This window comes from Phacochoerus africanus, chromosome 8 (assembly GCF_016906955.1).
Source record: "Phacochoerus africanus isolate WHEZ1 chromosome 8, ROS_Pafr_v1, whole genome shotgun sequence".
NCBI lineage: Eukaryota > Metazoa > Chordata > Mammalia > Artiodactyla > Suidae > Phacochoerus > Phacochoerus africanus.
In genome coordinates this window covers 55231035-55257847 of record NC_062551.1, presented here as the reverse complement: position 1 = coordinate 55257847, position 26813 = coordinate 55231035, and the positions used below count along the sequence as shown (strand labels likewise).

Genomic DNA, 26813 nt, shown 5'->3' with positions numbered 1-26813 from the left:
GTGGGGGGGGGGGGCAGGGGTGCCTGCGGCTGTGAGCTCAGCCCTCCTCGAAAATCCCCTCAGGGAGGGGGTCAGGGGAGGGGGCTGGATTGCACAACCCCTTGGTCACATGGCAGCGAGGGTGGGCCCAGGGGCTGCCTGAATTTGGGGATCCCCAGCGTTGGGGTGGGGGGCACTGCCCCTGAAGAGCGCAGATGGGAGAGGAGCTGGGTTGGGGGGGACCCTGAGAAAGGAAAGGTCAGGAGGCCAGTGAAGGGGGGGTGCTCTGGACCCAGGAACCAGAGGGGAGTAGGGTGCTGGGCGCTGGCTGAGACCCAGGGCAGACAGAGCCCCGGGGTGGGGGGGGGTTGGGGTGGGGTGGTGTCAGAAGGCAGGGTGGGGATAGGGCTCTTCCAGTGGATGTGGATTGGGTGGGGGTCCCTGAGGAAAACTCAAGCCCGAAGTGGGTGAGGACCCCCAAGTGGAAAGATGGTGGGTGTGACATAGGAGGGGGGTCCCCCTGGCCGCCCCAGCGAGTGGGAGTCTCCACGCCAGGGGCTGCCCCAGGCCTGGAGGAAACAGGTCAGCACCTGGAGGGCAGGGCAGCGCAGAGCCGCTCTGCTCACTCGGGGCCTCGGGTCTGGCAGGGAGGGTGAAGGGGCCGGTGGGGGCCTCCACTCACGCGTGGACCCCGCTGAGTGGAGATAACCCACCTGGGCCAGGGCTCACGACAGTGGACCACGTCCCCAGTCCCCACACACCACGAAGCACCGGGTAACAAAAGGCCTGAACTTTATTCATTCCCCACCCGTCCCGCCACCCGAGGCCCTCGTGGGAGGTTGGCTGAGGTCAGAGGTCACCAGGCCTCGGGGCCGGGGGGCCCGAAGCGCCTCAGAAGCTGCTCCTGGTCCTCCAGGTCCTTCCGCACCTTCTTGCGCATGTAGAAGATGGGGCAGTCTCGGCTGCGGGGGAGCCCGGAGGGAGGGAGGTCAGGACCAGAGGCCGGCGGCCGGCCGGCCACAGGCCCTGAGGCAGGGCAGGGGCCGTTCCCAGGACTTTGGCCCCTGTGTGCTGCCCACCCAACTCCCCTCCCCCGGCGGGCTGTTTGCTCAGTGGGCACAGGGGGAGCTGATAACAGCGGGTGCTCGCTGAGGCGCTGGGCCACCAGCCGTATATCACCTGTCACCTGGCACCTGGTGTGGGAACCCGCCCCGCCCACCTGTTCCCTGGGGAAAGCCCAGCCCCGCCCTGGGGGAGGGGGCCAGGACCCTGTGTGTGTGTGTGTGTGGGGGGGGGGGGTTGGGGGGTGCCACTTCCCGGGCAGATACTGGGCGCCTGGCCGGCCCTCCCCCCACAGCACTCCCCTCCCCCAGGCAGGCTGGGATGGACACCAGCCGTTTTGCAGGCCAGGACACCAAGGCTCAGTGGGACCCCACAGCCAGAGGGGCATGTGGGGGGCACTTTAGTCTGAGCCCCGGGAACCAGGGCTCTGGTCCACGGGCCTCGGGAGCTTGGAGGGACCTGGGGCCTGACGCTGGGGCCAACAGGCGGGCCCACCTGGTGCAGATGACATCCTCGTGCAGGCTGCCCTGGCAGCGCTGGCACTGGGTCCACAGGCGTGAGAAGCGCTCCTCCAGGGCATTGAGGTGGGACACCTGCGGACGTGGGGGCTGAGTGGGCAACCCTGCCCCCCCCACCCCGCTGCCCCTCCCCGCCTCCCCCTCGCCCTCACCTCCTTCTGATAGAGCTCCGACTCCCGGGGCTGGCAGAACTTGCACACGGCTCCTGGGGGTGGGGGGTGCAGGTCAGCACAAGGGAGCTGGGGCTGAGCCAGGGCCGGCCGCCCCATCCCTGCCCCTTCCCCGCCCGCTGCCCATCCCGGCTTCTGAAAGTCCCCGAAGAGGAGAGAACAAGGGAGCAAGTGTGTGGAGAAAACTCCCTGGGGAACTCCCGGGGTGGGGGGCCCAGGACCCTGGTGGGGGTGCCTACAGACCGGAGCCCCCCACCCAGGGGGCCGTTGGAGACAGCCATGCCAGGTTGTGGGGCCGGTGCTGGGGCTCTGCAGGGATGGCAGAGGCAGGAGGGCTGGGGCCTGGTCCAGGGTCGGGGCTGGGGACCGGGCTCACCCTGGTGGCTGAGGACAGTGCGGCAGCCGATGCAGCAGTTTCGGCGTTTGGCGAAGGCCAGGAGGCCGCCCACCTTGCCGGTGAGCACAGTCTTGCAGCGCGTGTGGTCCCCGCCTGCAGGACAGGGCTGATGGTGGGCCGGGCGCCCTCCCCCGATCCTGGGCCCCCTGCCTCCCACCTCCAGTGCCGCCTGTCCGCCCATCGTACGCAGCAGCACAGCCTCCGCACGGCCCTCGCCCAGGATGGGCTCAAAGATGCGCAGGAGGGGCTTGGCGAGCTGCTGCTCCAGGTAGTACTGCGTGTCAATGGGCAGACTGTGCTCCAGCACGAAGAGGGGGTCCTGCAGGCAGAGCAGCGGCGCTGTCACACCAGGGGGAGGGGGGTGGAGGGCGGCAGGGGGGTAATGAGAGGCCCCATGCCAGGCGGGGGGTGGGGGGCTGTGGTCACTGGCAGGCCAGCAGGGTGAAGGGCACTGGGAGCTGCCCGGAGTGGGGAGGGGGAGGTGTCCTCTCGTCATGGATGGGGGCAGTCACTGGGCCCAGATTGGAATGGGGGTCAGAGGCCATGGGCTCTGTGACCCACGCTGGTGTGCACAGGTAGGGGCCCGCAGGGTGCCAAGGAAGGGTCGGCGAACACAGCGGGGGCAGGGCGGTGGCCAGGAGCTGGGGACGGAGCGGGGGTGGCGGCGGTCAGGGGCGTTTGTGAACTGGAGGGAATTACAGGTGGGCCAGGGAGGGCCAAGGACACAGCCAGACCAGGCTGTGTGCCCCCGTGAGGCCGGGCTCCCTTCTGTAGGAAGGAGCGGGGGGCGGGGGGGTCAGAATAACTGGGGCCCCCGCGGAGGGCACCGGGAGCAAAGCTTCAAGGAGCCAACTCCCACGGGTGTGCTGGGGGGCGGTTCTCAGAGCCCTGTGGGGCCCCACAGAGAGAAACACCCTCCCCGCCCGACCTGGAAAGCAGAAGTGAGAGCAGAGGAGAGCTGGGCGGGCGGGCAGCCCAGGTGGGCCTGACCTCGGACTTCATGTAGGCGGCCACGCCCTTGGCGGCACTGATGATCACGTAGGGGACTCGGTCGCCCAGGCTGGGCGCGCTCCCGGGGTCCCGCTTCCTCATCCTGCGGGGAGATCGGGGCAGCGGGGCGGGTGAGGGCAGGTGGGCTGGCGGGGAGAGCGGGGGTAGGAAGTGGCGGAGGGCCCAGCTGGCGGGAGAGGGGCTATTTCTGGCCGGCCCGCCCCCTCCCGCGCCGGGCCGACCTCTCCGCCAGCTCCACGTGGGCCTGCTTGCCCGCGTAGTCGGCGGCCGCGCGGGTCAGCTCCTTGGTGATGACCAGCTGCGAGATGTCGATGCGGTTACACAGCAGGTCGGAGATGACGTCCTGCGCATGCGCCACGGCGCCGGCGGGGTCTCTGCGGGGACCGACGGGTGGGCGTCACCAGGGGCTGTGCCCAGCGCCAGGCTGGCACCCACTCCACCGCCCGGGGCTGGAGGACCAGGATGCGCTCCGGGGGCAGGGAGGGGCCCGGCCCGGCCGCAAGCTGCAAAGCGGCGGAGGCAGGATCTAAACACACAGCTGTCTGACCCCACAGTTTCCACAGCTCCGCCGCCGCCACCGAGGAAGGGCTGGGCCTGCCACCTGTGTCCCCAGGGGAGGAGGGGCTGGGGGCTGGGCTCCTGGGCCTGAGGGAGGGACTGGGTTCCAGGGCTGGGGGCAGGGGGGGGTGGTCCCACACACCGATCGATGAGCAGGCGGCGCAGCGAGGCGGTGACGAGGTTGGCCACGAGGGGGCAGTTGTCCCTGCGCACGGCCTCCAGGCCCTTGCAGTCCATGCGGTCATGGGTGTCCGGCCGGGAGGAGAAGAGCAGGCCTGCATACCGCTTCTTGCTGATGAGCAGGTAGGGGAAGTAGACCTGGGGGGACCCTGCGGCTGAGACCCCGAGGCTGTGGGGGCGGCCGTCCTTTCCGGACACTTCCCCAGAAGCAGACAGGCTCAAGCAAGGCTGGTCCCTGTGCCGCAGGATCCAGACCCTCAACATCCAAGGGACCTCACATGGGAAACGGACTGGCATAAACCTAGATCCCCAAAATCGGGATCCAGACACTGGGCTGAAGGTTGGAGGGCCCCAGATCTGGGCCTGAAACACCTGCGGGATGGGGGGAGCCCTGGCAGCATCGCCACAGAGGAGAAAAAGGCCAGGGACGGAGCTCCGAGGCAGGGACCTCCCCAAGCCCGCAGGCTCCAAACCTGAGAGCAGGCGCACCCCAAGGCCTGACCCCAGCTCTGAGGGGTGGGGAGGAATATGGCCTGAGGGCTCCCAGACCTGTCACGTGCTGGGTGCTGGGGAGCAAGGACAACAGTGTTGGGATCCAGGAATCACCCCGGTCAGGGTGCCCACTGCACAGAGCAGCTCCCCCAGGCGGACAGGGTCTCCAGAAAACAGACACCCTCCTGTTCAGAGAAGCCCACGTCCTGAACTCAGGGTTCAGGCAGCAAAATACCTCAACACGGCGGGTCATGAACTAAAGAATGGGATAGCCAGAGCACCCCAACATCGACACCCTGACAACACCGGGGCTTCCCAGATGCTGAGGTACAGGAGAAGCCCACACAAATGCGTTCTTTTTCGGTCATCCCGTGGCACATGGAGTTCCCGGGCCAGGGAGCAGATCCCAGCTAGTTTCCACTCAAGCCACAGCTGCAGCAACACCAGATCCCTAACACATTGTGCTGGGCCAGGGATCGAACCTGCGTCCTAGTGCTGCAGAGACACTGTCAACCCCGTTGTGCCACAGTGGGAACTCCCACAAATGCACACTTTTGTTTTGTTTTTGGTCTTTCTAGGGCCACACTGGCAGGATATGGAGGTTCCCAGGCTAGGGGTGGAATTGGAGCAGCAGCTGCCAGCCTACACCACAGCCACAGCCACAGCCACCCCAGATCCGAGCCACATCTGTGACCTACACCACAGCTCACGGCAAAGCCTGATTCTTAACCCGCTGAGCAAGGCTAGGGATCGAACCTGTGTCCCCATGGATACTAGTCAGATTCGTTTCCACTAAACCACGATGGGAACTCCTGAATGCATTCTTAAACTCTGCAGGCATCCTGAGAGAGACGCCCCAAGCTGGCAAGACCCATGCCTGCCTACCAGGTCTCGGGGGGTGGGGGTGGAGGGGAGGCACTTACTTTCTCAAACTCCAGCCGGATGGGCGCGGGGAAGTGGCCAGACACCCAGTCCGCGGCCTCGCGCCCCAGGGCCATCGCCTCGGCCACAGAGGAGACGCCGAATCGGCACATGACGGAGTCGGTGTCGCCGTACACCACCTGGGGAGGGGCGCATGTGCCCGGGGGAGGCGGGGAGACGTCGTTGGCCCCTGCGCTCTCCACACCAGCCCTGGGCCTGTCTCAGGCGGACGGGAGGAGGCCCCACCTTGGCGCTGGTGCTGTAGCCGTTCTCCACTGTGTACTTGGACTCCACCAGCTGCTTTGTCTTCTCGATCATCTGGCGCCCGAACCCAGTGACGCTCTGTTGGGGAGAAAACCGCACGGCGTGAGGGCCCAGGGGCCACACAGGCTGGTGGTCCCACTTCCGCTGCTTCCTACGGGTATGGACCTGGCGGGTGTGCTACTCCGCCACCCTCTGGGTCTCAGCTTCCAAACCTGCGAAATGGGGCTGCTGAACTGCTCCTTAATGGAAAGAAATGGAGAGCTCAGGGCAGAGGCGGAACTGACTGCAGTAAACGAGCAGCGGAAAGGCTGGAGCCAGACAAGGCCATCAGCCTGGTATTTCTCTCCACAGAGGGGCCAGACCATCCAGCGACATTCCAGGTAGCTCTCCTGTCCGAGGTGCAGGACCCTGGACCTTCCTGGTCCCGCCCGCCCATCCTTGGGCAATTGGAAGTGACCCCACCAGCTGTTAAATGCCTCCCCTCCAAGGGAGGGGGCTGTACCAGTGCCTCGAGAGGGCCCCTTCATCTTCAATAACCTTCTACAAATAAGGAAACAGGCTGGGAGGGGAGGAGGGACACACCAAGGATAAATGGGTGTGACGCTTCTGTTTCTGTTTGGATCCAGTCAGAAAATCCTGGTCTTTAAGGACAGTGTTTGAGCCACTTATGTTTGGTGTAATCACCGATTGTGGCTGGGCTTAAACCTACCACTGGACTGTCTTTCATCTGTTCCGCCTGCTCTCTGTTCCCTGTTCTTTCCTTGCCTTTTCAGGAATGACTCAGTGTTCTGGCTGTGTGTTTGTTTTCCTTCATTCCCCTGCCCCCATAAGCTTGAGAGACAGAAACAGGGAAAGAGGCTAAGACACCAAAACAAAACAGAGACAGAGGGAAGGGGCTGAGGGGGAGATGACAGAGAGACAAGGCCAGGAAGCAACAGCTGTGATGACAAGAAGCCCCAGGGGAGGCAAAGCCCCAGCCTCCTGCCTGGTCTCCCCATAGGGGGCTGGAACCTGATGGCCAAACACCCACTTCTTTCCACCAAGGAGGCTGGAGGTGGCCCCCAGGGATTAGGAAGGGCAAGTCCGCGGGGTAAGGTTGGCCTGTCTAAGAGATGCACTTTGCCCAGAGAGGCGCCTGGCTCTTTGTGGGCGCTTGGGAGCCCTCGGCATGTCCTGCTTCACAAGCGTCTCTGTTCACTTGGGACCTTGGGTTGCACCAAGTGACCTGTGCTAATGTGATTTACGGCAGGGACCTTGGGCCACATGGGATCAGTTTGACCTCTGGACGGCCAGGAGACTGAGTCACTAGGGTCAGTCACACGGGGCTCCCTGCCCCCATAACTGATCTCCAATAAAAACCCAGGACACCAAGGCTCAGGTGAGCGTCCCTGATGGGCAGGACCAGGTGTGTGCAGCCCAGCCTCCATGCTGGGAGGAACAACACCGTCCACAGGACCCGGGGGACACCTGGGAGCTTGTGCTTGGTCCCCCTGGACTCTGCCCCACGTGCCTTTCCTTTGGCCGATGTAATCCCCAGCCTGTCGCGGCAATAAATCACAACCATGAGCATAACTGCTTTTCTGAGCCTCTGAATCCTTCTAGTGAATCACCGGATCTGAGGATGGGCTTGGGGGCCCCTGAACTGCAAGTGTGTACAGGGGGTGTGCACAAGGCCCCTCCCAGCATAAGTGGCCCCAGCCCCGCCTGCTGTCCATTCTTCCAAGTCTTTCACCCAGAGCCACGTGAGGACACAGGATCAGAGAGGGAGCTCCCCGTGGCTGGAGGTAACCAAGTCTGGAATATGCCAGGCCCCAAACCCTAGGGGAAGGGGCTACACAGAAGACTTTCCTAAGAACCTTGTAGGCCAGGAGCTGAGGCACTGAACCCAGCTTGGCAGAATTTTGGAGACCCAGGCCCCCTGTGGTCTTGCCTTCCTGTCTGAGCAGCAGAGCAAACAGGCCTAGGATGTTGCTGTGGGCAGGAAAGGAGGCAGTGGGCTTTTCTGCCCACACTCCTCTTGGAGCAGAATACTGTTCTAGCACCTGCCAAGCGTCCCCACCGGGGTGCTCATGCAGGGACAAGACGGACACGGAGGACACATAGCATATCAAGTACAAGAGCTTGACAAGGCCGCTGGCTGACCTCCGGCCTTGCCCTAGCCCCCTTAGGAAGGGGGAGGAAACCTGCTTTCTGCTCCCCTCTCCTCGTGGGGACCAGGGGAAGAGGTGGGCTGGGGTAGAGACTGCCAGGGACCTAGGGTCTGTTAGGTGGCTGTGTGACAGACGGAAAGAATGAGCAAGACTGCTGCCCTCCCTCGGTCTTGGCCTCCGCCCAACCCGCCCGGCCACGCCCATCTCTCTCCGACTTTGTCTACAGAACCCATGGCACCAATAGCTTTGCGAGCAGCATTTACTGCTGGCTGTCACCATCTGTGTTCCTGGTAGGCTGGGCAAGTGGGACAGGAACTCTTGTCCCATGTGTCACCTGCTGGACCCACAGGGCACAAGGCACAACCCACAGGGGATGGTCAGCAGTGTTTGCTGAACTAATGAATGAACGAACCAATCACTCAAGCAGCCACTTTCCACAGGCTGGCAGGTTGGGGTGATCTGGGCTCTGACCTCCACCACATCAAGCCCTGCTTCTCCCCAAGGTGGGGGGATCGGCCCCCCACCTGCCACCATGCACTCACCTGCGAGATCTCCAGGCATGGCAGCTTGCCCACCTGGGCGCCAGTGAAGCCGTACACAGAGTTGGCGCTCACTTTTAGTGCCAGCTGCCGCCCATCCAAGACCTGCCGCCTCAGGGGGTCTGTCTCTTTGGCCAGCTCAGCCTTGGCCCTGGGGGGGGGGGAACCCGTAAAGGTCACTCAGGTGGCGTGTCAGGTGTCAGGAGATGAGAGGCCTGGGCCTAGGCACTGGTCAGGGTGCCTTTCTGGAAAGGAGGACCATGCACAGTTGGGTAGGCTGCACACTACACAGAGGTGCCCAGCAGAGGGGCTGCGGGGAGCTGCGTGCAGGGGGTGTCTTGTTCTATCAGCCACAGCGGCAGCGAAGTGTGGCCCACAAGGGACAGGAACCTCCCGGCCGCCTCAGCAAGTCTGAGCTCTGAGTGGGGGTGGGGTGGGGGCTCAAGACCCACCTCTTCCGGGCGCTGAGCAGGTTCTCCAGGATCTGGGGCAGCAGCCCCTTCCGCACTGACGTCTTCACGAACTCGTCCCCCGTGGGCGTCTTGATGAACTGATCTGAGGTCAGCCTGTGGCAAAGGCGCTGGGGGTGACACCTGGGCTCCCTGGCTCCTCCTCCTCCAGCCCCCACAGGATCCCCCACCTCTGGCGGGTAGTCCTCTCTCCTCCTCGCTATTTTTGGGTCCCCAGCCCCACCCCACTTGAGACAGGCCCTCGGGTGACCTTGGGGTACACGTGCCCAGGGAGGCCTCCATACCCCAGTTTCTGGGCAGCCCCGGGCCGTAGCAGTGTGGTGTAACACAGGTTGTGGGCCATCATGATGGACGGGTACAGCGAGGAGAAGTCCAGGGTGGTGATGGGGACGTCGTAGTACCTGGCGGGGTGGGGAGGAATCAGCACTGGGAGCCCCGCCGCTGCCGCCGCCCCCGCCCCATCCAGCTGCGCCGCCGCCGCTGGGCCTCACCCTTTCAGGGGCTCGATGACAGTGGCTCCCGTGTAGTCCTCGCCACCCTCCGTCTTTACCACAGGCATCAGCAGCCCCTCACGCATGGCCTGGAGGGGAGAAGGGTGGGAGCGAAGGGTGGGCGCAGGCAGGACGCTGGGTGGTGGCGGCGGGGAGGGCCTGCCCAGGGCTCTGCCCACGGACCTGCCGCAGCAGCTGGGACACGACCTTGACCTGCTGGCCGCGGCTGAGCAGGTAGCCGAGGGGCACGCCGGTGACCCGGGCCATCTCCATGGCGTTCACCAGCACCATGAGCCGCTCCAGCAGCCGCAGCGGCAGGAAGGCGTCCTTGAGGCAGTACACGGCCAGCCGGCGGCGTGTCTGGTCGTTCCCGTTCTGGGGACAGGGGCGGAGGGCGGGGGTCAGGGAGACGACGGAGGGAGGAGGGCGCAGTGCGAGGGGCTCCCAGGGACTAGAGGTCGGGGCAGGGGAGCGGAACAAAGGTCAGAGGGCCAGGGGTCGCGGGAGTGGTCAGGGATTCGGGTCCCTCTGCAGGGCAAGGGCAGGGGCTGAGGGCAGGAGACCGGCAGGGGGGCCAAGCCCGAGGCCGGGCAGGCGGCTGGGAGGCCCGGGCACCTGCAGGTCGGTGATGATGCTGTGCTGCACGTCCTCCTTCTGCTCACCCAGGAAGTGGAAGCTCACGGCGTTGAGCGTGTAGGACCGGAGCTTGTACTCACGCAGCAGCACCTACGCGGGAGGGGCGGTGTGGGTGGCGGCCTCCGGGGCCCCGCCCCTTGCCCCCAGGCCCCGCCCCCGTACCTGCAGCATGTCCATCTGCACGCGGCCCACCATGCTGACCACCTTGCTGTCCCGCCGGCCCGTCTGCTTGGACTGGAAAGACGAGTCCCGGATGTTGGAGCGGAGGCCAGACACGCGGCCCAGGAAGGGGAAGGTCTGCACCTGGGGGCAGAGCACAGGGAGCGCCGAGACTGGGGCGGGGACGGGCTAGGAAGGTGACCACACCACCCCGACACCCCCGATGGTGCTGCCCTCTTCCGGCTGGGAGCCCGAGAGCAGGGGCGGCGCTGGGGCTGCAGGACCCTCTGGGGCTGGAAAGGCACAGACTGAAGGGGACAGACAGGAGGCTGAGGGGTGGTGGGGGCAATGGCTGTGGGGGTGAAGCGAGCAAGGAGGGTGCCCCGGGGGCACTGCACCCAGATGGGGAGTGGAGGAGGAGCAGATCTGGAGAGGATGCTGAGCTTGGTGGGGGAGCAGTGAACGCACAGGGTGGGGGGGGCCTGGGGGACAGCCACGGGGAGCAGGAGCAGGGACAGCATGGAGAGCTAGGTCCACGCGGGGGGGACCAGACCCAGACGTGAGGCCTGAGCTGGGGTGGAGGGGGAGGAAGGGAGGCGCACAGGGCGGGCGTGGCCCTGGAGCTGCTGGGGGCTTTAGGTATGGTTGTTTTTTCCATTATGAAACGGGCCGAACATGGTGCAAAGGGAGAAAGCCACACGAAATACCCTGTTAGGAGCTGAACTGTGTCCCCTCCCAAGGGATGTTAAGTCCTAGCTCCTGGACCTCAGAAGGTGAGCTCGAGTGGAAATTGGGTCCTTGCAGGTGAGCAAGTTAGAATGAGGTCATCAGGGTGGCCCTGATCCAAGAGGCCTGTGGCCTTAAAAAAAGGGAACACTGGAGCACAGAGACCCGCACAGAGGGGGACGCGGGGCAGAGTCCGGGAGAACGCCACGTACAGCCCGGGAACGAGAGGCTACCGGAAGCTAGGAGAGGCCTCAGGAGGAACTAATCCTCGGACACCCTGACTGGCCTTCCGGCTCCCAGACTGAGGGATGGCCCATGCCTGTAGGGCTCGGTCACAGCAGCCCCAGCAGACTCTCCCCCTGACACGCCCATGCCCAGATTCAACAAGCACCCAGGTTTTGCCACCTTCTTCAAGGAACCCCCTCTCCTTTTCTTATTTTCTGCTCTTTTTTTCAGCCACGCATGAAACATGTGGAAGTTCTTGGGCCAGAGATCGAACCCGAGCCACGGCAGTGATCCGAGCCACCGCAGCAACAACACCAGGTCCTTAACCTGCTGAGCCACCAGGGAACTCCTGCTGGTGTGTTTGAGAGCCTAGAGACAAGACACTGGAGCCCTGCACACTTCAGCCGCCCCTCCGAACGCTTTCTCTTTGCGGGAATGCTTCCTCGCCTCTGCAACAGCCACCCAGACCTTCTGATCTTTGAGAGGGGCAGGGATGGGCCTAGAGCCGGGTTTTCAGGGATGCCTCTGGAGCTGCTGGAGGGCTGCCCACACCCTGAGCCCCAGGGGCATCTGAGAACAGGCCTCCCACAGCCGCCTGCTGTACCTTGAGGGTCTGGGCGCGGGAGATGAGGTATGGAAGGTCGAAGTTCTGGATGTTGTAGCCGGTGATCACGTCGGGGTCCATGACGCGGATGAAGTTCGACCAGGCCTGAGGAGGGAGCGCTCGGGGTCACGCCGGCTGTCAGCCTGGCCACCCCCTGCCATGGATCCTCCCCACTCCTGGAATGTTCTGGAAGCCCTTAATGGGAGCCCAAGAGCCCTCTCACCCATGGTAGACAGATCAGGCCGGTGCTTTTGAGAATAACCCACCCAGAGGGGACACATTCACTGCTCAAGGGGAAGGGATGTGAACCCGCGGACACGGCAGCTCAGCATCCAGGGGCCGCACCTGGGGCGGCCCAGGAAACGGGCTCGGCCCTGGAAGGTGCATGGGGGGTACTGAGGAAATGGCGGGGGCTGTGGAACGAGAGCCACCTGGAGCAGGTCCTCCTCCCGCTCGTAGCTCTGCACCTTGGCGCCCAGGATGGGGGCGCAGGGCCGCAGGGTGAGCGCCAGGCGCAGGAAGGGCTCGGGCTCGCCCCAGCGCAGGCCCAGCGAGCAGATCTGGATCACGGGGTCCCGCTCGGGCTCGGGGAAGATGCCTGCGAGGAGGAAGGAGACCTGACTCCTGACACTCCTGCGTGACACATCGCAGGGGCGGCTCCCCTCTGTCCCCACTGCTCGCAGACCCGGGTCCCCCATGCCTGCATCTATCGCCCTCTCCCCCTCTCCCACAGACGGGGCCGGGCCTGCCCCTGGGCCTTTGCACTTGCTGCTCTCTGTGCAGGAAATGCTCTCCCCACCCCTCCCTACTACCCGACCCTTGTCACAAGGCCTGTCCCCTCCCCGAGGCCTTCCTGAGCACCTGTCACTCCCCACCCCCGCCGCCCTCCTTGGCGCTGTCCTGATAACCTGTCTGCTTGTGTTTGCTCCCTCCTCCTGAGTGAGCTCGAGAAGGGCAGGGACCCCCGGGATGGGACCCGCATGTCACCTGTGTCCAGCGGGAGGGAGGGAAGGAGGAGCGAGCCCCAGGCCCGGGACAGACCTTTGCGGCCGGCGCACTCAATGTCAAAGCTGAGCACACGCAGGGGTGCGATTCGCTGCCACGGCCCTTCTGGCGGGTGACTGACCACGTCTGACCACAGCACGTCCGCCTCCAGCTGACACAGCGTGGCCTGTGGGGATGGCGGGGGTCAACGGCTGCAGGGTCCTGGCCCTGTGCTCCCCCCTCACCCCAGGGACTCCCCCGCACCTTCCCCTCCGGCCTCAGCAAGTACTTCCCGGCTGGGAGCTCCAGCCAGTTGCAGCCGACAACATCTGCATCCACCATGAACCTGCGGGGAGGTGAGACTCAGTGGGCAGAGGCGGATGCCGGGACGTGGGGAGGAGGCTGGGATGCCAGGGAGGGGCCGTACCGGATCTCAAAGTCAACGTTGGCCTCGTAGGGCGCAAAGCTGGGGGTGCCCAGGCCTGCCACGCGGATGCCCTGCTCGAGGAGGCGGCGGGCGGGGGCCATGAGGCGGGGCAGCGCCAGGGTGATGCGCAGGAACGGGGAGGGGCCGTGCCCGTGGTACCCGAACATGCCTGTGGGCAGAGGAGGCTAGCATCGGCCCACAGGGCCCCCCTCCACCCACCCAGCGGCCCCTGGGACAGCACTCACTCTCCCGGGAGCACAGCTCCACCAGCAGCACGGCCGGCCCCGTGAGCTCCTTGCCCCCGCGCTGGTCCCGGCTGATGGCCGAGTTCAGCTCCCGCTGTAGGTCGCTCAGGTGCTCGGGTCCAAAACCTGGGTGTGAGGGGGGCCGATCAGAAGTGCAGGGGGCCTCCAGGTGGCGGGGTGAGGAGGGGTCCTGAGGGTCGGGGCCACTCACCCGGGGGCGCCGGGGTGTAGAAGTAGGGCGCAAAGCCGTGGATGTGGCAGCAGACGGAGACACCGTCATCCGTGACCCCGAAGGCGCGGAGCACTGGCACGGAGCTCTGCGACGGTGGGGGCGCCCAGGGCAGGGGTCGCGCTGGGCCTGGGGGTGTCACAGGGTAAGGCAGGGGCTGCCCTCTGACTCCCCGAAGGTCTGCCCGCCTCCTTCCCAATTTCCCTTTCCATCCTCAGCCCCTACAGTCCTTTTCCACCTAGAGCTAGAGGGAGCCGTCTTTTTTTGCAAATCAGAAATTGTTTCTGGGGAGTTCCCGTCGTGGCGCAGTTGTTAACAAATACCACTAGGAACCATGAGGTTGCAGGTTCGGTCCCTGCCCTTGCTCAGTGGGTTAACGATCCGGTGTTGCCGTGAGCTGTGGTGTAGGTTGCAAACGCGGCTCGGATCCCGCGTTGCTGTGGCTCTGGCGTAGGCCGGCGGCTACAGCTCCGATTCGACCCCTAGCCTGGGAACCTCCATATGCCGCGGGAGCGGCCCAAGAAATAGCAAAAAAAGACAAAAAAAAAAGAAATTGTTTCTGGAGTTCCCGTTGTGGCGCCAGTGGTTAACAAATCCGACTGGGAACCATGAGGTTGCGTGTTCGATCCCTGCCCTTGCTCAGTGGGTTAACGATCCGGCGTTGCCTGAGCTGTGGTGTAGGTCACAGATGCGGCTCGGATCCCGCATTGCTGTGGCTCTGGCGCAGGCCGGTGGCTACAGCTCCAATTTGACCCCTAGCCTGGGAACCTCCATATGCCGCGGGAGCGGCCCAAAGAAATAGCAAAAAGACAAAAAAAAAAAAAAGAAATTGTTTCTTTTCTTTCTTTGTCTTTTTAGGGCCCCACCTACGGCATATGCGAGTTCCCAGGCTAGGGGTCAAATCGGAGCTGCAGCTGCCGCCCCGCACCACAGCCACAGCAATGAGGGATCCTTAATCCACTGAGTAAGGCCAGGGATCGAACCCATATCCTCATGGATACTAGTTGGGTTCTCAGCGTACTGAGCCACAGTGGCAACTCCTCTACTTCCTTTCTTATTCTGCTTCTCCTTCTAGAACGTGAGCCTCTGAGAACAGAGACCTTTCTGGCTGGAGCAGGGCCTGACTCAGCGCACAGGCTCAGCTGTTCCCGATGTCACACCGGATCTCTCCCCTCTGCAAGCAGCCAGCTCCTCAGGCCTCAGTTAGAAGATGCCCCCCACCCCCCAGGGCCCATGTCACCTGGGCAGGGACTGTCTGAGTCCCTCTCCTCCCCCAGAGCCAGAGGGGCTGAGCACCTGCCCAGCTTCTGCCCCAGAAACCCAAGGCCCCCTTCTCCCACCCGCCAGGCTCTGTCCCCCAAACTCACCCACGTAATGGTCGATCTCCAGCTGCTGGAAGATGAGGGGCTCTGTCTGGGGGTCCAGGGTGGGAGGGGTTGGCCGAAGCCAGCGGGGGTCTATGGCTGTCGCAGAGAACTGCCCTGGATGGGGGAGGAGAGCAGGGCTCCATGGAGTTGTGGTCCTGCTTTGGAAATAAGCAGCTGCCCTCCCAGTCCAGCCCACGATCCCTCAGGTGGCCTCTGCAAGCAGTGGGCAAGAGAGGTGGCATACTGACATAGGGTCAAAGGTCAGCCCTGCCCGGTGCTCAAAGTGGGCCGGAGGCTGGCAGTTTGAGGTCAGACGCATGACAGGTGTAGGGTGCAGGGCTCCCGCCCCAGGTCTCACCGTCCACAGCACCCTCCAGGGCCGACTGCAGCTCCTCCTCCTCTTGTTCCTGCAGCCTGTGCTCTGCCTCCATCTCCTCCATCAGTGCCAGCTCCTCCTCAAACTGCGATGGCCGATACACCTCATCCTCGTCCCAGAGGCCCCCACGGGCCCGTTTGGGGGGCACCCCAGGCCCGGGGCCTGGTCGCCGCTTTCCCTCCATCCTGCAGGGCACGTCGGGTGGGGTGAGGGCTCCCATCTTTCCCACGGCCTCCCGTGCACCCACCAGGACCGTGAGCCTTTTCATTCCCCAGCGTGTCTGAAGCATATCAGGACTCTGCCCCGCATGCTCCCTGCAGGCTCAGGGGCTGTGGGCACCTTCCAGAGGCTCAGCCTCCACCAGGCGATGCCCGCCTCCATTTAACCACCTCCCCACACACCCGAGCCCTCCACATCCTTTTGTTCCTGTTCACCTGCCTCCTGTGACCCCTGGGCACCCGCCTGCCTCCACCCACCCCACCCCACCCCTCCCCCGTCCTCAGCACAGCCTCTCTTTCCCTTAAGCCTCTGTTCTGAATGCCCCCGCCTGCCCCAGGCCTTCCTTCTGCAAACAGCTGGCAAGTGCCTCCTTCAGGCCAGCCACAGCGTTGGGTGCCAGGGCCTGGGGGCCAACATGAATCTGCCTGGGTCCCTTCCCTGCCCCCAAACACCTCAGAGGCGCCCCAGCCCACTGGAAAACAAGACAGAAACAGAAGCCCTTTTCACAATGAAGTCATTTCAAACTCATTAGAACTCACGTCCGCCCTTCACCCAGACTCTCCAAGCGTTAAGACGTTACTGTTTGCCTTTGCTCGGTCTCTTCCCCTCCGCACCCATACCTGAGCTGTCCTGTTATTATGTCCCCAAACCATCCGAGGTAGCTGCAGGAACCGTGCCCCTTGACCCCTGCCTACTTTGGCATCTATCTCTGAAGAACAGGGGGTTGGTCCCTTAAGCAAGCAGTGCCACAATCAAATCCAGGACACTTAACATAGTCGCAATAATAATTTTAAAAAGAATCCATTTTCCAATTCCTCCAATGGTCTCCAAATGCCCCTTATAGTACTAACCCCCGCCCCCAGCTAGGATACAATGGAGCAAACACAAGAAAACCTAGACTGCTACTTATATATGTGTTTTCTTAATTGTTACCTATAAGGAAAATGACTTGGGGGGTATCTTTCGACAAGATACATCGATTAAAAAGTACGTATCTTTGGAGTTCCCGCTGTGGCACAGTGGGGTAAGGATCTGGCCTTGCCACCGCTGTGGCATAGGTCACGGCGAGGCACACACAGCTTTAGGGACAGCCGTAAAAGGGAGGTTGCCCTCCAGCCTCTTCCCCCTTCCCGAGGGCTGGAGCGAGGATGTGGTAGCTGTAAGCCAACCTTGACCATGGGCATGAGGACAACACTGCAGGGACCGCAAATCTCCAAGATGGAAGAAACCTGGCCCCTTGACAACCTTCCAGAGCAGAGCTGCCTACCTAGATGGTTATGGGGAGACATTGGGGGGGGGGCAAGATTGTGGCATGTGAAAGTTCCCAGGCCAGAGATCAAACCCAAACCACAGTAGTGACAATGCCGAATCCTTAACCTGCTGAGCCCTCCAGGGATAGGATTAGGGTTAGGGGTAGGGTTAGGTTTAGGGTTGCCTGAGCCGCTGTGCTTTGGGGCTTCTTTGTTATAGCAGTTTAATCTAGACCTTAGCAGACAGAGTATGGACAAATTCTGAACTGACTGGGGATGGGTTATGACACATGGTGGGGGTACACGGGGTACAGTTTTCAGCATTAAAAAGGAGCTGGCCACGGGACTTCCCGTTGTGGTGCCATGGAAACAAATCTGACTAGCGTCCATGAGGACACAGGTTCAATCCCTGGCCTCCTCACTCAGTGGGTTAAGGATCCAGCGTTGTCGTGAGCTGGGGTGTAGGTCGCAGATGAGGCTTGGATCCCGCGTTGCTGTGGCTGTGGCGTTGGCCGGTGGCTGTGGCTCTGATTGACCCCCAGCCTGGGAACCTCCGTATGCGGCGGGTGCAGCCGTTAAAAAGCAAAAACAAAAAAGAAAAGAGAATGTATTTCCATGATGCCATTTACACAAAATTCTAGAACAGACTCAGCTAATCCATGTGTTAGAAATCAAGCGGGTGGCTGCCTGCGGGGTGGGAGAAGCTGACCGACAAGGGGCATGAGGCTGTTGTCTGGGATGATGGACGTGGACCGTATATTCCGCTGTGCCACCGAGGTCTTGTGCATTTCACCACATGTAAATTGCACCTCAAATGAAAAACCTCGAGGTGGGGAGGCTCCGATTCCACATCTCAGGGATTAGGCTCCAGATATACTGTCACATAGGGAAAAACTGCATTTACAAGGTTATTTCCGGCAGGGCTGTTTGCGATCGCAAAAGACTGGAAACCACCTAAATGTCCTCCCCCAGGGTGGGGGGGGACACTGATTAAATACGCTCTGTGAATTCTGCTGTATGGAATATTATGCAGCTCTATAAAGGAATGAGGAAGCTCTCTATGTACTGAGACAGAGGACTCTCAAAGACCCATTGTTAAGCCCAGAAAGCAAAGGGCAGAAGGATGTACTTAGCTGTGTTATCTATTAAAAAAAAAAAAAAGTTGTTTAAGAAAATATTTACCCTGACTCTAATCATTAGGCAACAATCAAACCCAAGGAAAGACTGGCCTGCAAGGTAAACTCTTCAAAAAATGTCAAAGTCAGGAAAGGGAGAGTGGAGTGGGGGGAGGCCAAGAAACTGTTTTCAATTAAAGGAGAGACTCCGTTGTCATGACAACTATTTAAATGCGAGGTGTGAACCCAGGTCAGATCGTGGATAAAAAAACCGAAAAGAGACCTGAAGGGTAACACGGACCCACTGGGCAACATGAATCCGGACTGGATGGTCTCGGGATAGATGGCCTGATTATGATAATTACCCTGTAGTATCCAGATAAAGCAAATGCGGAGAGACTGGCAAATCCAGGCAAGGGGGTTAATGGGTGTTCCTGGGAACTCGTGTATTTGAACATCTCTGCAGGCATGGAACTTTCCTTGCAAAATAAAAAGGTGGAGGAATGAGTTCCCTGCTGGCCTACGGGTGGAGGATTTGGCGTTGTCACTGCTGTGGCTGGGGTTTGATCCCTGGCCGTGAGAACAGCCAAATTTAAAAAAAAAAAAAAAAAAAGGTGGTGGGAAATACATAATAAAAATAACACTTTTACAAGGTGGGTGGGAGACTCCATCTCAGGATGTTGGCTCTGAAGGTACAATTCGGGAAAGGTAGGCAATAAACCGGCCACACTGGTTTCCCGGGGAGACCAGGGGTGGGGGAGATGGTTTGCCCGAGATCCATTTCACAGGCCAAATGATTCACGATTTTAAAGCGAGCGGTTCAGTGGTTTGCAGTACCTCCAGTCCATTTCAGAACAGCTTCATCACCCCCCAGAAGGGACCCTATCCGTTCCGCCCCCCCTCCCCTCCCAGCACCCCCCCACCTACTCTGTCTGCCTCTATGGCTTTGCCTACCCTGGGCCTGCCCACAAATGGGATCTTAGAAGATATTTCCTTAGCGTCTGGCTTCTTTCCCTGTGGATGACGTTTTCAAGGTCCGCCCGCATTGTAGCACAGATCAGCGCCATGATCCTTATTTTAAAAATTTTTTTTTTTCTTTTTCAGCCACACAGATGGACGTTCCCAGGCTAAGGATCAAATCCGAGTCAGAGCTGTGACCTACGCCACAGCTGCAGCAATGCGGGATCCTGAACCCACTGCATCAGGCCAGGGATCAAACTAGCACCTCCACAGAGACCAGCTGGATCATTAACCCACTATGCCACAGCGGGAACTCCCCATCTCATTCCTTGGTATGCCGGAGTACTTCCCCACCATCTGGCTGTTCGCATTGTGTTTATCCATGAGGGTTGTCTGTCTGCACCCTCGGGCTCTCGTAACTTGCTCTCACTGTGCAAACATGCATCTTGTATAAGGAGAAAGACCTTCCTCTTGTGCCTCTTGAGTGGGAACTGGGCACACACATGGCTGATCTTGGGGGAAGAGGCCTGGAGGCCTTTGCTCCAGCCATGCCGGTAGCCAGAGAAATGCAGAGGTAGGACCTGGGGGAGGCAGAGGAAGCTGTGGGGTTTCCAGGAGCCTGGAGGAGTGATCAGATCTGGCCTGGCAGAGGGAGGCAGAAGGGGCTGACTGGCCACCCTGGGTCCCTGGGCTGTGGCCAAGGGGCACAGTGGGAGGGAATATGTTACCAGGAGTAAAATCTAGGTCCTGCACTAGTTCCCCACCCCAGGCGCCATCCTTTTTTTTTGGCTGTGCCCATGGCATGTTGAAGTTCCAGGGCCAGGATCTTTCCTATCACAGCAGCACCCTGAGCCACTGCAGGATCCTTAACCCCCTGAGCCGCAATGGAACAAGCCAGGCGCTGTCCTCAGTGCACAGTCAGGGGAGGCAGCATTAGAAGGAAGGAGGCAGAGTTTCGCAGTGGATTAAGAATCCAACTGCAGCCGCTTGGATGGCTGTAGAGGTGGGGGCTGGATCCCTGGCCCTGTGCAGTGGGTTAAAGGCTCCTGCGTTGCTGCAGCTGCAGTGTAGGTCTCAGCTGCGGCTCGGATGCAATTCTTGGCTGGCCCAGGAACTTCCATATGCCGAGAGTGCAGACATAAAAAATAATAATAATAATGATAATAACAAAATTTTAAAAATGGAAGGAAGGCCCCTGGGTGTCCCACATAAAACAGCTTGTGCTCCCCTTTCTCAATGCTTCAGAAGCAAATACTGAAGAGCCAGCAATTTCAGCAATAATACAACCGTGAGTGCTCTTTCTGGATCAAATGCTGGTTTCCCTGTGACACTCCTGCCATCTCGCCGTCCCAACCCACAAGGTATCAAACGCCACCTTTACACTTTCGTGCCTCCAGCCTAGACCTCTGTCCAGGCTCCAGGCTGACAGATCCAACTGCCCACTGCGAGCATGTTCCTTCTGGCACCTGGGACTCCAAAGCTGGGCTCCTGATCTCCCCCCAAATCTGCTCCTTGCACCCCACGGTCTCCCCCCAGTTCAGTAAGCGGCAGCTCCCATCAAGCTGAGACATCGGAGTCACACCAACTTTCTCTTCCCCTTCGGACCACACGCTCATCCCACTGGCAAATCCTGTCTGGTCTGCCTTCCAATGGACCGGAGTTCACCAGAGTCCCACTGCTCCTCGGGCCCCCATACTCCAGAGGATGGGGCTTTATTTTGGGCATTGCTGGTTGTCTGGCTCCCCCTGCTGGAAAAGGAGCTCGGCGCGGGCACGGAGAGTTTCACTGGTCAATAATAGCGTCTGGCCCATAGAGGGCGCTCGAGAGATATCTGCTGAATGAATGAATAGCCTCTTCTCCCCTCCTCTCCGCTGGCCCCCACTTCCCGCCTTCCACCCTCCCCCTCAGTGTATTCTCCACGCTTGGCAGTCAAAGGGAATCTATACAAATATGTCAGGTCGTCCTGCCCCTGCTCTGCTCAGAGCCCATCCCTGGCTCTTGTCCCATGCAGTTTTTTATCTTATTTATCTTTAGGGCTGCACTGCTGCATATGGAGGTTCCCAGGCTAGGGGTTAAATTAGAGCTGTAGCTGCCAGCCTACACCACAGCCACAGAAGCACCAGATCCTTAACCCACTGAGCAGCGCCAAGGATCCACCCCACATCCATGTGGATACCAGTCAGGTTCATTACTGCTGATCCACAATGGGAACGCCTTGTCTCATCCACAAAGTCTTCATCCTGGTCCACAAGACCCTGCACTACTGCCCACCCCAACCCCTTCTCTTTCAGGGGCACCACCTCCACCCTTTCCCCCTTGCTCACTCCAGCCACTTGCCTCCTCTGTGTTCCTTAAATGCGCCAGGCTTGGTCCTACCCCAGGACCTTTGCACAAGCTGTTCCCGCTACTGGGCCAAATGCTCTTTCCCAGATGTCCCCACAGTTCCCTCCTCCCCTCTTTGGGGTCTTTGCTCAGATGTCACCTTCTCAGTGAGGCCCACCTAAAAACACAGCCCCACTGCCCCATCCTCATACTCTCCAACCCCTTCCCCTGCTGTATTCGTTCTGCTGGCCCTTGTCTCTGTCTGGTGCTTTCTATCAGTTCTTAGAGTTCTCAAAGTGCGGGGCCCCAGTTCTGCTGCTTAAGCTTCCCATGCAATTCGTGTGGTATCAAGTCTGAGAACGCCTGATTATTTATTTATTTGTCTTTTTAGGGCGGCACCCATGGCATAGGGAGGTTCCCAGGCTAGGGGTCAAATCAGAGCTGTATCTGCCAGCCTACATCATAGCCACAGCAATGCGGGATCCGAGCTACATCTGCAACCTACACCACAGCTCATGGCAACACCAGATCCTTAACCCACTGATCGAGGCCAGGGATCAAACCTGTGTCCTCACGGATACTAGTCAGATTCGTTTCTGATGAGCCATGATGGGAACTCCCCCTGATTATTTATTTTGTTTACTATCTGTTCCCCTGGAGGAGAATGAGGATGCTGTGAGAGTTAGGATTTTGTCTCTCGTTTCCTGTCATATCTCATGCACCTGGGGGGAGCCTGGGCCTGAGTACATGCCTGATAAACATTTTCTGAATGAATGCAGGAAGGAATGCCCAGAATTTTCCCCAAAACTTCAGAGGCAGGAGCTGCTGTTACCCTCCAACAGAATGACCAAGGCCCAGAGAGGTGAAACCACCCACCTGAGGTGGCACAGCTAGTTCACAAGGGGCAGAGCCAGGGTTCAAACCCAGGCAGGCTGCCTCCAAAGCCGCACTGGCTGGCCAGCACCCCAGACGTGCCAGGAGAGATCGGGGGTGAAGTGCCCTCTGCCCTGGGGAGGCAGACCAGGGCCAGACGCATGTGTCTGCTCAGCCCCACATCCTGGCTCACACGCAGCTGCAGAGGGGTGGATGAAACAATTACAGTGAGTTTCCCAGTGGCCTATCGGTTAAGGATCGGATGTTGTCACTGCTGTGGCTCGGATTCAATCCCTGGCCTGGGAACTTCCTCACCCCCCTGGGCATGCCCCAAAAGAAAAAAATCACAAATGTACCTATTTATCCCCAGAAAACTACACACTTGTCAGGCTCTGGCCTTGTCCCTCCTTGGGCCTCCCTGATGCCCGCTGCCCGAGGCACAGGCTGGGGACCTCTGGGGCTTGTGTCTGACTCTCTCACCATTCATACTTCCCTCAAGGGCAGGGCTGATGCTTCTCTGGGCCCCCAGCATCACCCGAATGAGATCTGGCCTTGGGAGGGGTTTGCTGGATGAAATCCTTTTTCTTGGCCACCTAACTCCTCTGGATCCTCTGAGAATCAGCTCTGCTCAACTTCTCCAGGAGGATCAGCAGCCCCTCGGGGCTCTCACAGTGCCCTAGAGCACATGTTTATTGCACGAGCCATGACAGCTTTGGGCTGGGAGTGCCTCAAAAACAGGGGCTGAGGGAGCTCCCGCTGTGACACAGTGGGTTAAGAATCCAACTGCAGTGGCTTGGGTAGCTGCGGAGGTACGCGTTCAATCCCCAGCCCTGAGCAGTGGGTTAAAGGATCTGGTGCTGTTGCAGCTGTGGCATATGTCACAGCTGTGGCTCTCTGATTCAGTCCCTGGCCTGGGAAATTCCATAGGCCATGGGTGTAGCCATTTAAAAAAAAAAAAAAAAAGGCAAACAGAAAACCCCCCAAAAAGGGAGTCAAGGGAGTTCCTGTGTGGCGCAGTGGGTTAAAGATCTGGTGTTGTCACTTCAGTGGCTCAGGTTCAATCCCTGGCCCAGGAACTTCCACACACCACAGATACAGCCAAAACAAACAAACAAACAATGGTCAAGGACTTGCTCCAGTTGAGGCCCCAGTGTCACCCAGCACAGTGCCCGGAACGTGGGCTACTTCAAGTTGTGTCAGTTTAGGAGTTCCCATCATGGCTCAGTGGAAATGAATCTGACTAGTATCCATAAAGACGCAGGTTCGATCCCTGGCCTTGCTTAGTGGGTTAAGGATCTGGCGTTGCCGTGAGCTGTGATATAGGTCGAAGACGCAGCTCAGATCCCATGTTGCTGTGGCTGTGGTGTAGGCTGGTGGCTACAGCTCTGATTCGACCCCTAGGCTGGGAACCTCCATATGCCACGGGTGTGGCCCTAAAAAAAATAAAGACAAAAAAAAAAGTTGTGTGAGTTAGACTCCACTTTAATGTCACTGGATCCCACAAATCTGCCCTGAGCCCCCACTTTCTTCTCTCGGCTCCCAAAGACTAGCACTGCCTCCTTATAGCTTGGCCCTCTGGCCTAAGAAGTCCTGTCCTTCCCTCAACCAAACTGAATTATCACTGGCTCCCCAGTGCCCGGCAAAGGCCCGGCCCCAAGAGCAGCTGGCTGAAGAAGTGAGGAGAGGGAACAGCATTGCAGGAGGAGGGAAGGCCGTGGCAGGCACAGGCCTGGAGTGGGGCAGGAAGTGAGTAGGAACCTAAGGGGCTAGAGTGGGAAAGTGCAGGAAGAGGGGAGAAAAAGCAGGTGTGGCCAGGAGGCTGAGACCCTGACATCATCCTGCCCCCTCACACCCAAACCTGCTCCCCTCAACCTTCTCTCTCCAGCCCGCTGCTCACCCTGGGCGCCCCCTCCCTGTACGCTCATGTCATGCCAGCTCAAACCCCAAAGACAACCTGAGCCGATGGAGTCTGCCCACCTGCACTGCACGCTAAGCCACCAACCACCCGCTCTTGCCTCCTAACTGGCCCTTCCTTCCACTCTTGCTCCTGCTACAATGCCACCCTGGATCAGCAGCCAGGGAGTTTGTTTTTCAAAACACAGGGGAGGGTCATGGTCCTCCAATGCCCCAAACCTCCCTTGGCTCCCAAGGAACCTAGAATAAAAACTAAACACCACACCGAGACTTACAAGGCTTCTCGGCATCCGACTCCCCATCAGATCTCCAGCCTCACTGTTCCCTCCAGCTAGAAACACCCCAAGCCCCTTCCTGCTTCCAGGCCTTTGCACTTGCTTGTCCCCCCTGCCCGATCGCTCTCCAATGTCACTTCGTCAGAGAGACGATGTCTGATCACTCGAGCTAAAGAAGGCTGCTCTGTTTTACTTCACTTGGGATAACGTATTACAAGCTGAAAGCATTACTTTATCCTTACTACTTGTCTACTGTCTGTCTCCCCCTGACACAGAGTCTTCTCTACCTTGTTCCGGTGGTAGCCTCTGCTTCTAGAACAGTGCCTGGCACTGAGCACTCAACATTTCGTGAATAAAAGATGACGCTAGGTCCCCAGGTGCACTATTCAGTCTCCAATGCCTCGGGAACGCGCAGCCCCTAAGACCCTCCAGGGTGCGTCACCCCCAGTCCCCAGAGCTGGAGCCCCTGCACACGGAAGGGGCCCCCGCCAACCCCTGTCATCTTCCCGCGCGCCACCGCGCACGCTCCCACGACCACTGGCCCCTGCCTCTCTTTCGCGCGCCCCAAACCAAGGCGGGGGATCCCCCCTCGCCGCCACGCTTCACGAGACGCCTCACAACCCTCTCCCAGACCCAAGCGCCCGGCTCTTCAAGCCGCCTCCACTGCCAGGCGGAGTCCCCGGCAATTCCCCTTCTCCCGAAACTCACCCGCTTCAAACAGCGTTTCCCGCCACAGGCCACGCCGCCGTGACCCCTGACTCCAGCGCGCGCAGGCCCAGAGCCACCGCGCGCCGAGCCGGGCCACGCCCCTCCAGCCCACACGGGGAGGCCACGCCCCGTCCCCCCGCCAAGGCAAGGCCACGCCCCTCCGTCCCAGCAGGGGGCGTGGCCTAGTCTCCTGGCCGACAAATCCTCACCAAACCCCGCCCGCCAGACCTTCGCGGCAGGAGGCCACACCTCCTTCTTGCAGCCGCGTCGTGGGCCCGGGTGTTTACTGCGGGCGCAGCGGCGGTGGCCTCCTGCCCCCTTCCGCCCCAGTTCCGCCAGACCTCGGGTGCTGGGCGCACAATCTCTTCTTCTGCACCTGCCTGCTGTCCGAGGCCGTGTCGGGAGGATCACCTCCTCCCTTTTCATTCTTCCATCCACGGCCTTACCTCCACGTAGTGACAGGCCAGTGAATGCTCAGATCCTAACCTGGTCTAGCTCATGGCCTCAGTTTCCCCACCTGTAAACTGGACTCAGCTCAGGGTTGGCAGATGACTTGTAAGGTAAGAGGCACACCACTTGGAATAGGACAGTCGGCAAGTTCCCGTCGTGGTGCAGCAGAAACGAATCTAACTAGGAACCATGAGGTTGCGGGTTCGATCCCTGGCCCCGCTCAGTGGGTGGCTTAAGGCTCCCACGTTGCCGTGAGCTGTGGTGTAGGTCGCAGACGCGGCTCGGATCCCGCGTTGCTGTGGCTGTGGCATAGGCCGGCAGCTATAGCTCCGATTTGATCCCTAGCCTGGGAACCTCCATATGTCGCGAGTGCGTCCCTGAAAGGCAAAAAGAAAAAAAAAAAAGGGAATAGGACGGTCGCTTGTAACTATTCTTACTTCTGCCATCCTCTCTTCCCCCTAAAAAAACCCTTTCTGTCCCCATCCCTCCAAGCAACACCTCCTTCACTCTCAGGCAGGACTGCCCATCTATCTAGCTCACCTCCGTGGCCCCTTAGGCCCTGGTGCAGGTGAAGGTAAATTTTTTTTTTTTTTGCCTTTTCTTGAGCTGCTCCTGTGGCACATGGAGGTTCCTAGGTTAAGGGTCTAATCGGAGCTATAGCTTCCAGCCTATGCCAGAGCCATAGCAATGCGGGATCCGAGCCACGTCTGCGACCTACACCACAGCTCATGGCAACACCAGATTGTTAACCCACTGAGCAAGGGCAGGGATCGAACCCACAACCTCATGGTTCCTAGGGGGATTCGTTAACCACTGTGCCACGACGGGAACTCCCGGTTTGTTGCATTTTTAAGATTCCACATATAAGTGATATCATAATGTTTTTGTATTTATTTTTCTTATTTCACTTAGCACAATGCCCTCACGGTCCATCCATGTTACTACAAACGGCACAATTCCTTTTTTATGGCTGAGTAGTATTCCATTGTGTGTGTATGTGTGTGTATACAGCTTCATCCATTCATCTGTTGCTGGACGCATTGCTTCCATATCTTGGCAATTGTAAATAATGCTGCTATGAACATTGGGGTGCATATATCGTTTTGAATCAGTGATGGTTTTGTTTTTTGGATACATACCCAGGAATAGAATTGCTGGGTCCTATGGTAGTTTTTAGTTTTTTGAGACATCTCCATACTGTTTTCCAGAGTAGCAGCAAGGAGGAATTTTATCTTGTTCACTGATATTTCCAGTGCCTAAAATTGTGTTTGGCACATAGTAAATGCTCCCTTCCTATTTGTCAAATGAATGACTTTTGTGTCCCCAGGATGGTCGGCACAGTGCCTGGCCCACAAGCAGATTCAGCAAAGCTTGAATGAAAGCCCTGTCTTTTCATCCACTTACATTCTCCTTGTCCTTCAGAAGTGGGCTCCTAGAATTCCCTGGTGGCTCAGCAGGTTAAAGACCTGGCATTGTTGCTGTTGTGGTGCAGGTTTGACCTCTGGCCTGGTAATTTCCATACCCTGTGGGTGTGGCCAAGAAAAAAA

General features: G+C 59.7%; 1 protein-coding gene across 1 annotated transcript; it reads right to left on the bottom strand.

Moving 5' to 3' along the window:
* Positions 1–754: 754 nt before the first annotated feature.
* POLD1 (DNA polymerase delta 1, catalytic subunit) lies at positions 755–24921 on the bottom strand. The gene is made up of 27 exons (XM_047790161.1): positions 24817–24921; positions 15163–15365; positions 14805–14918; positions 13420–13566; positions 13209–13334; positions 12964–13132; positions 12801–12882; positions 12594–12723; positions 11984–12150; positions 11553–11657; positions 10001–10141; positions 9818–9928; positions 9386–9577; positions 9203–9291; positions 8996–9112; positions 8694–8807; positions 8245–8392; positions 5535–5630; positions 5291–5428; positions 3838–4013; positions 3359–3511; positions 3117–3219; positions 2313–2445; positions 2106–2219; positions 1712–1764; positions 1537–1634; positions 755–941 (listed from the first exon to the last, which is right to left on the bottom strand). Exons 2-27 carry the CDS (start codon positions 15362–15364, stop codon positions 836–838), a joined length of 3324 nt encoding a protein of 1107 aa, XP_047646117.1. The 5' UTR covers position 15365; positions 24817–24921; the 3' UTR covers positions 755–835.
* Positions 24922–26813: the final 1892 nt, after the last annotated feature.

Excerpts from the sequence above, each read along its gene's own strand:
- POLD1 (XM_047790161.1), bottom strand. The coding sequence starts at position 15,364 with ATGGAGGGAAAGCGGCGACCAGGCCCCGGGCCTGGGGTGCCCCCCAAA. Across the intron at positions 9,292-9,385 it reads TGTCCCAGCTGCTGCGGCAG|GCCATGCGTGAGGGGCTGCT; the intron begins GTCCGTGGGCAG and ends TCTCCCCTCCAG. Across the intron at positions 3,220-3,358 it reads CACGTGGAGCTGGCGGAGAG|GATGAGGAAGCGGGACCCCG; the intron begins GTCGGCCCGGCG and ends ATCTCCCCGCAG.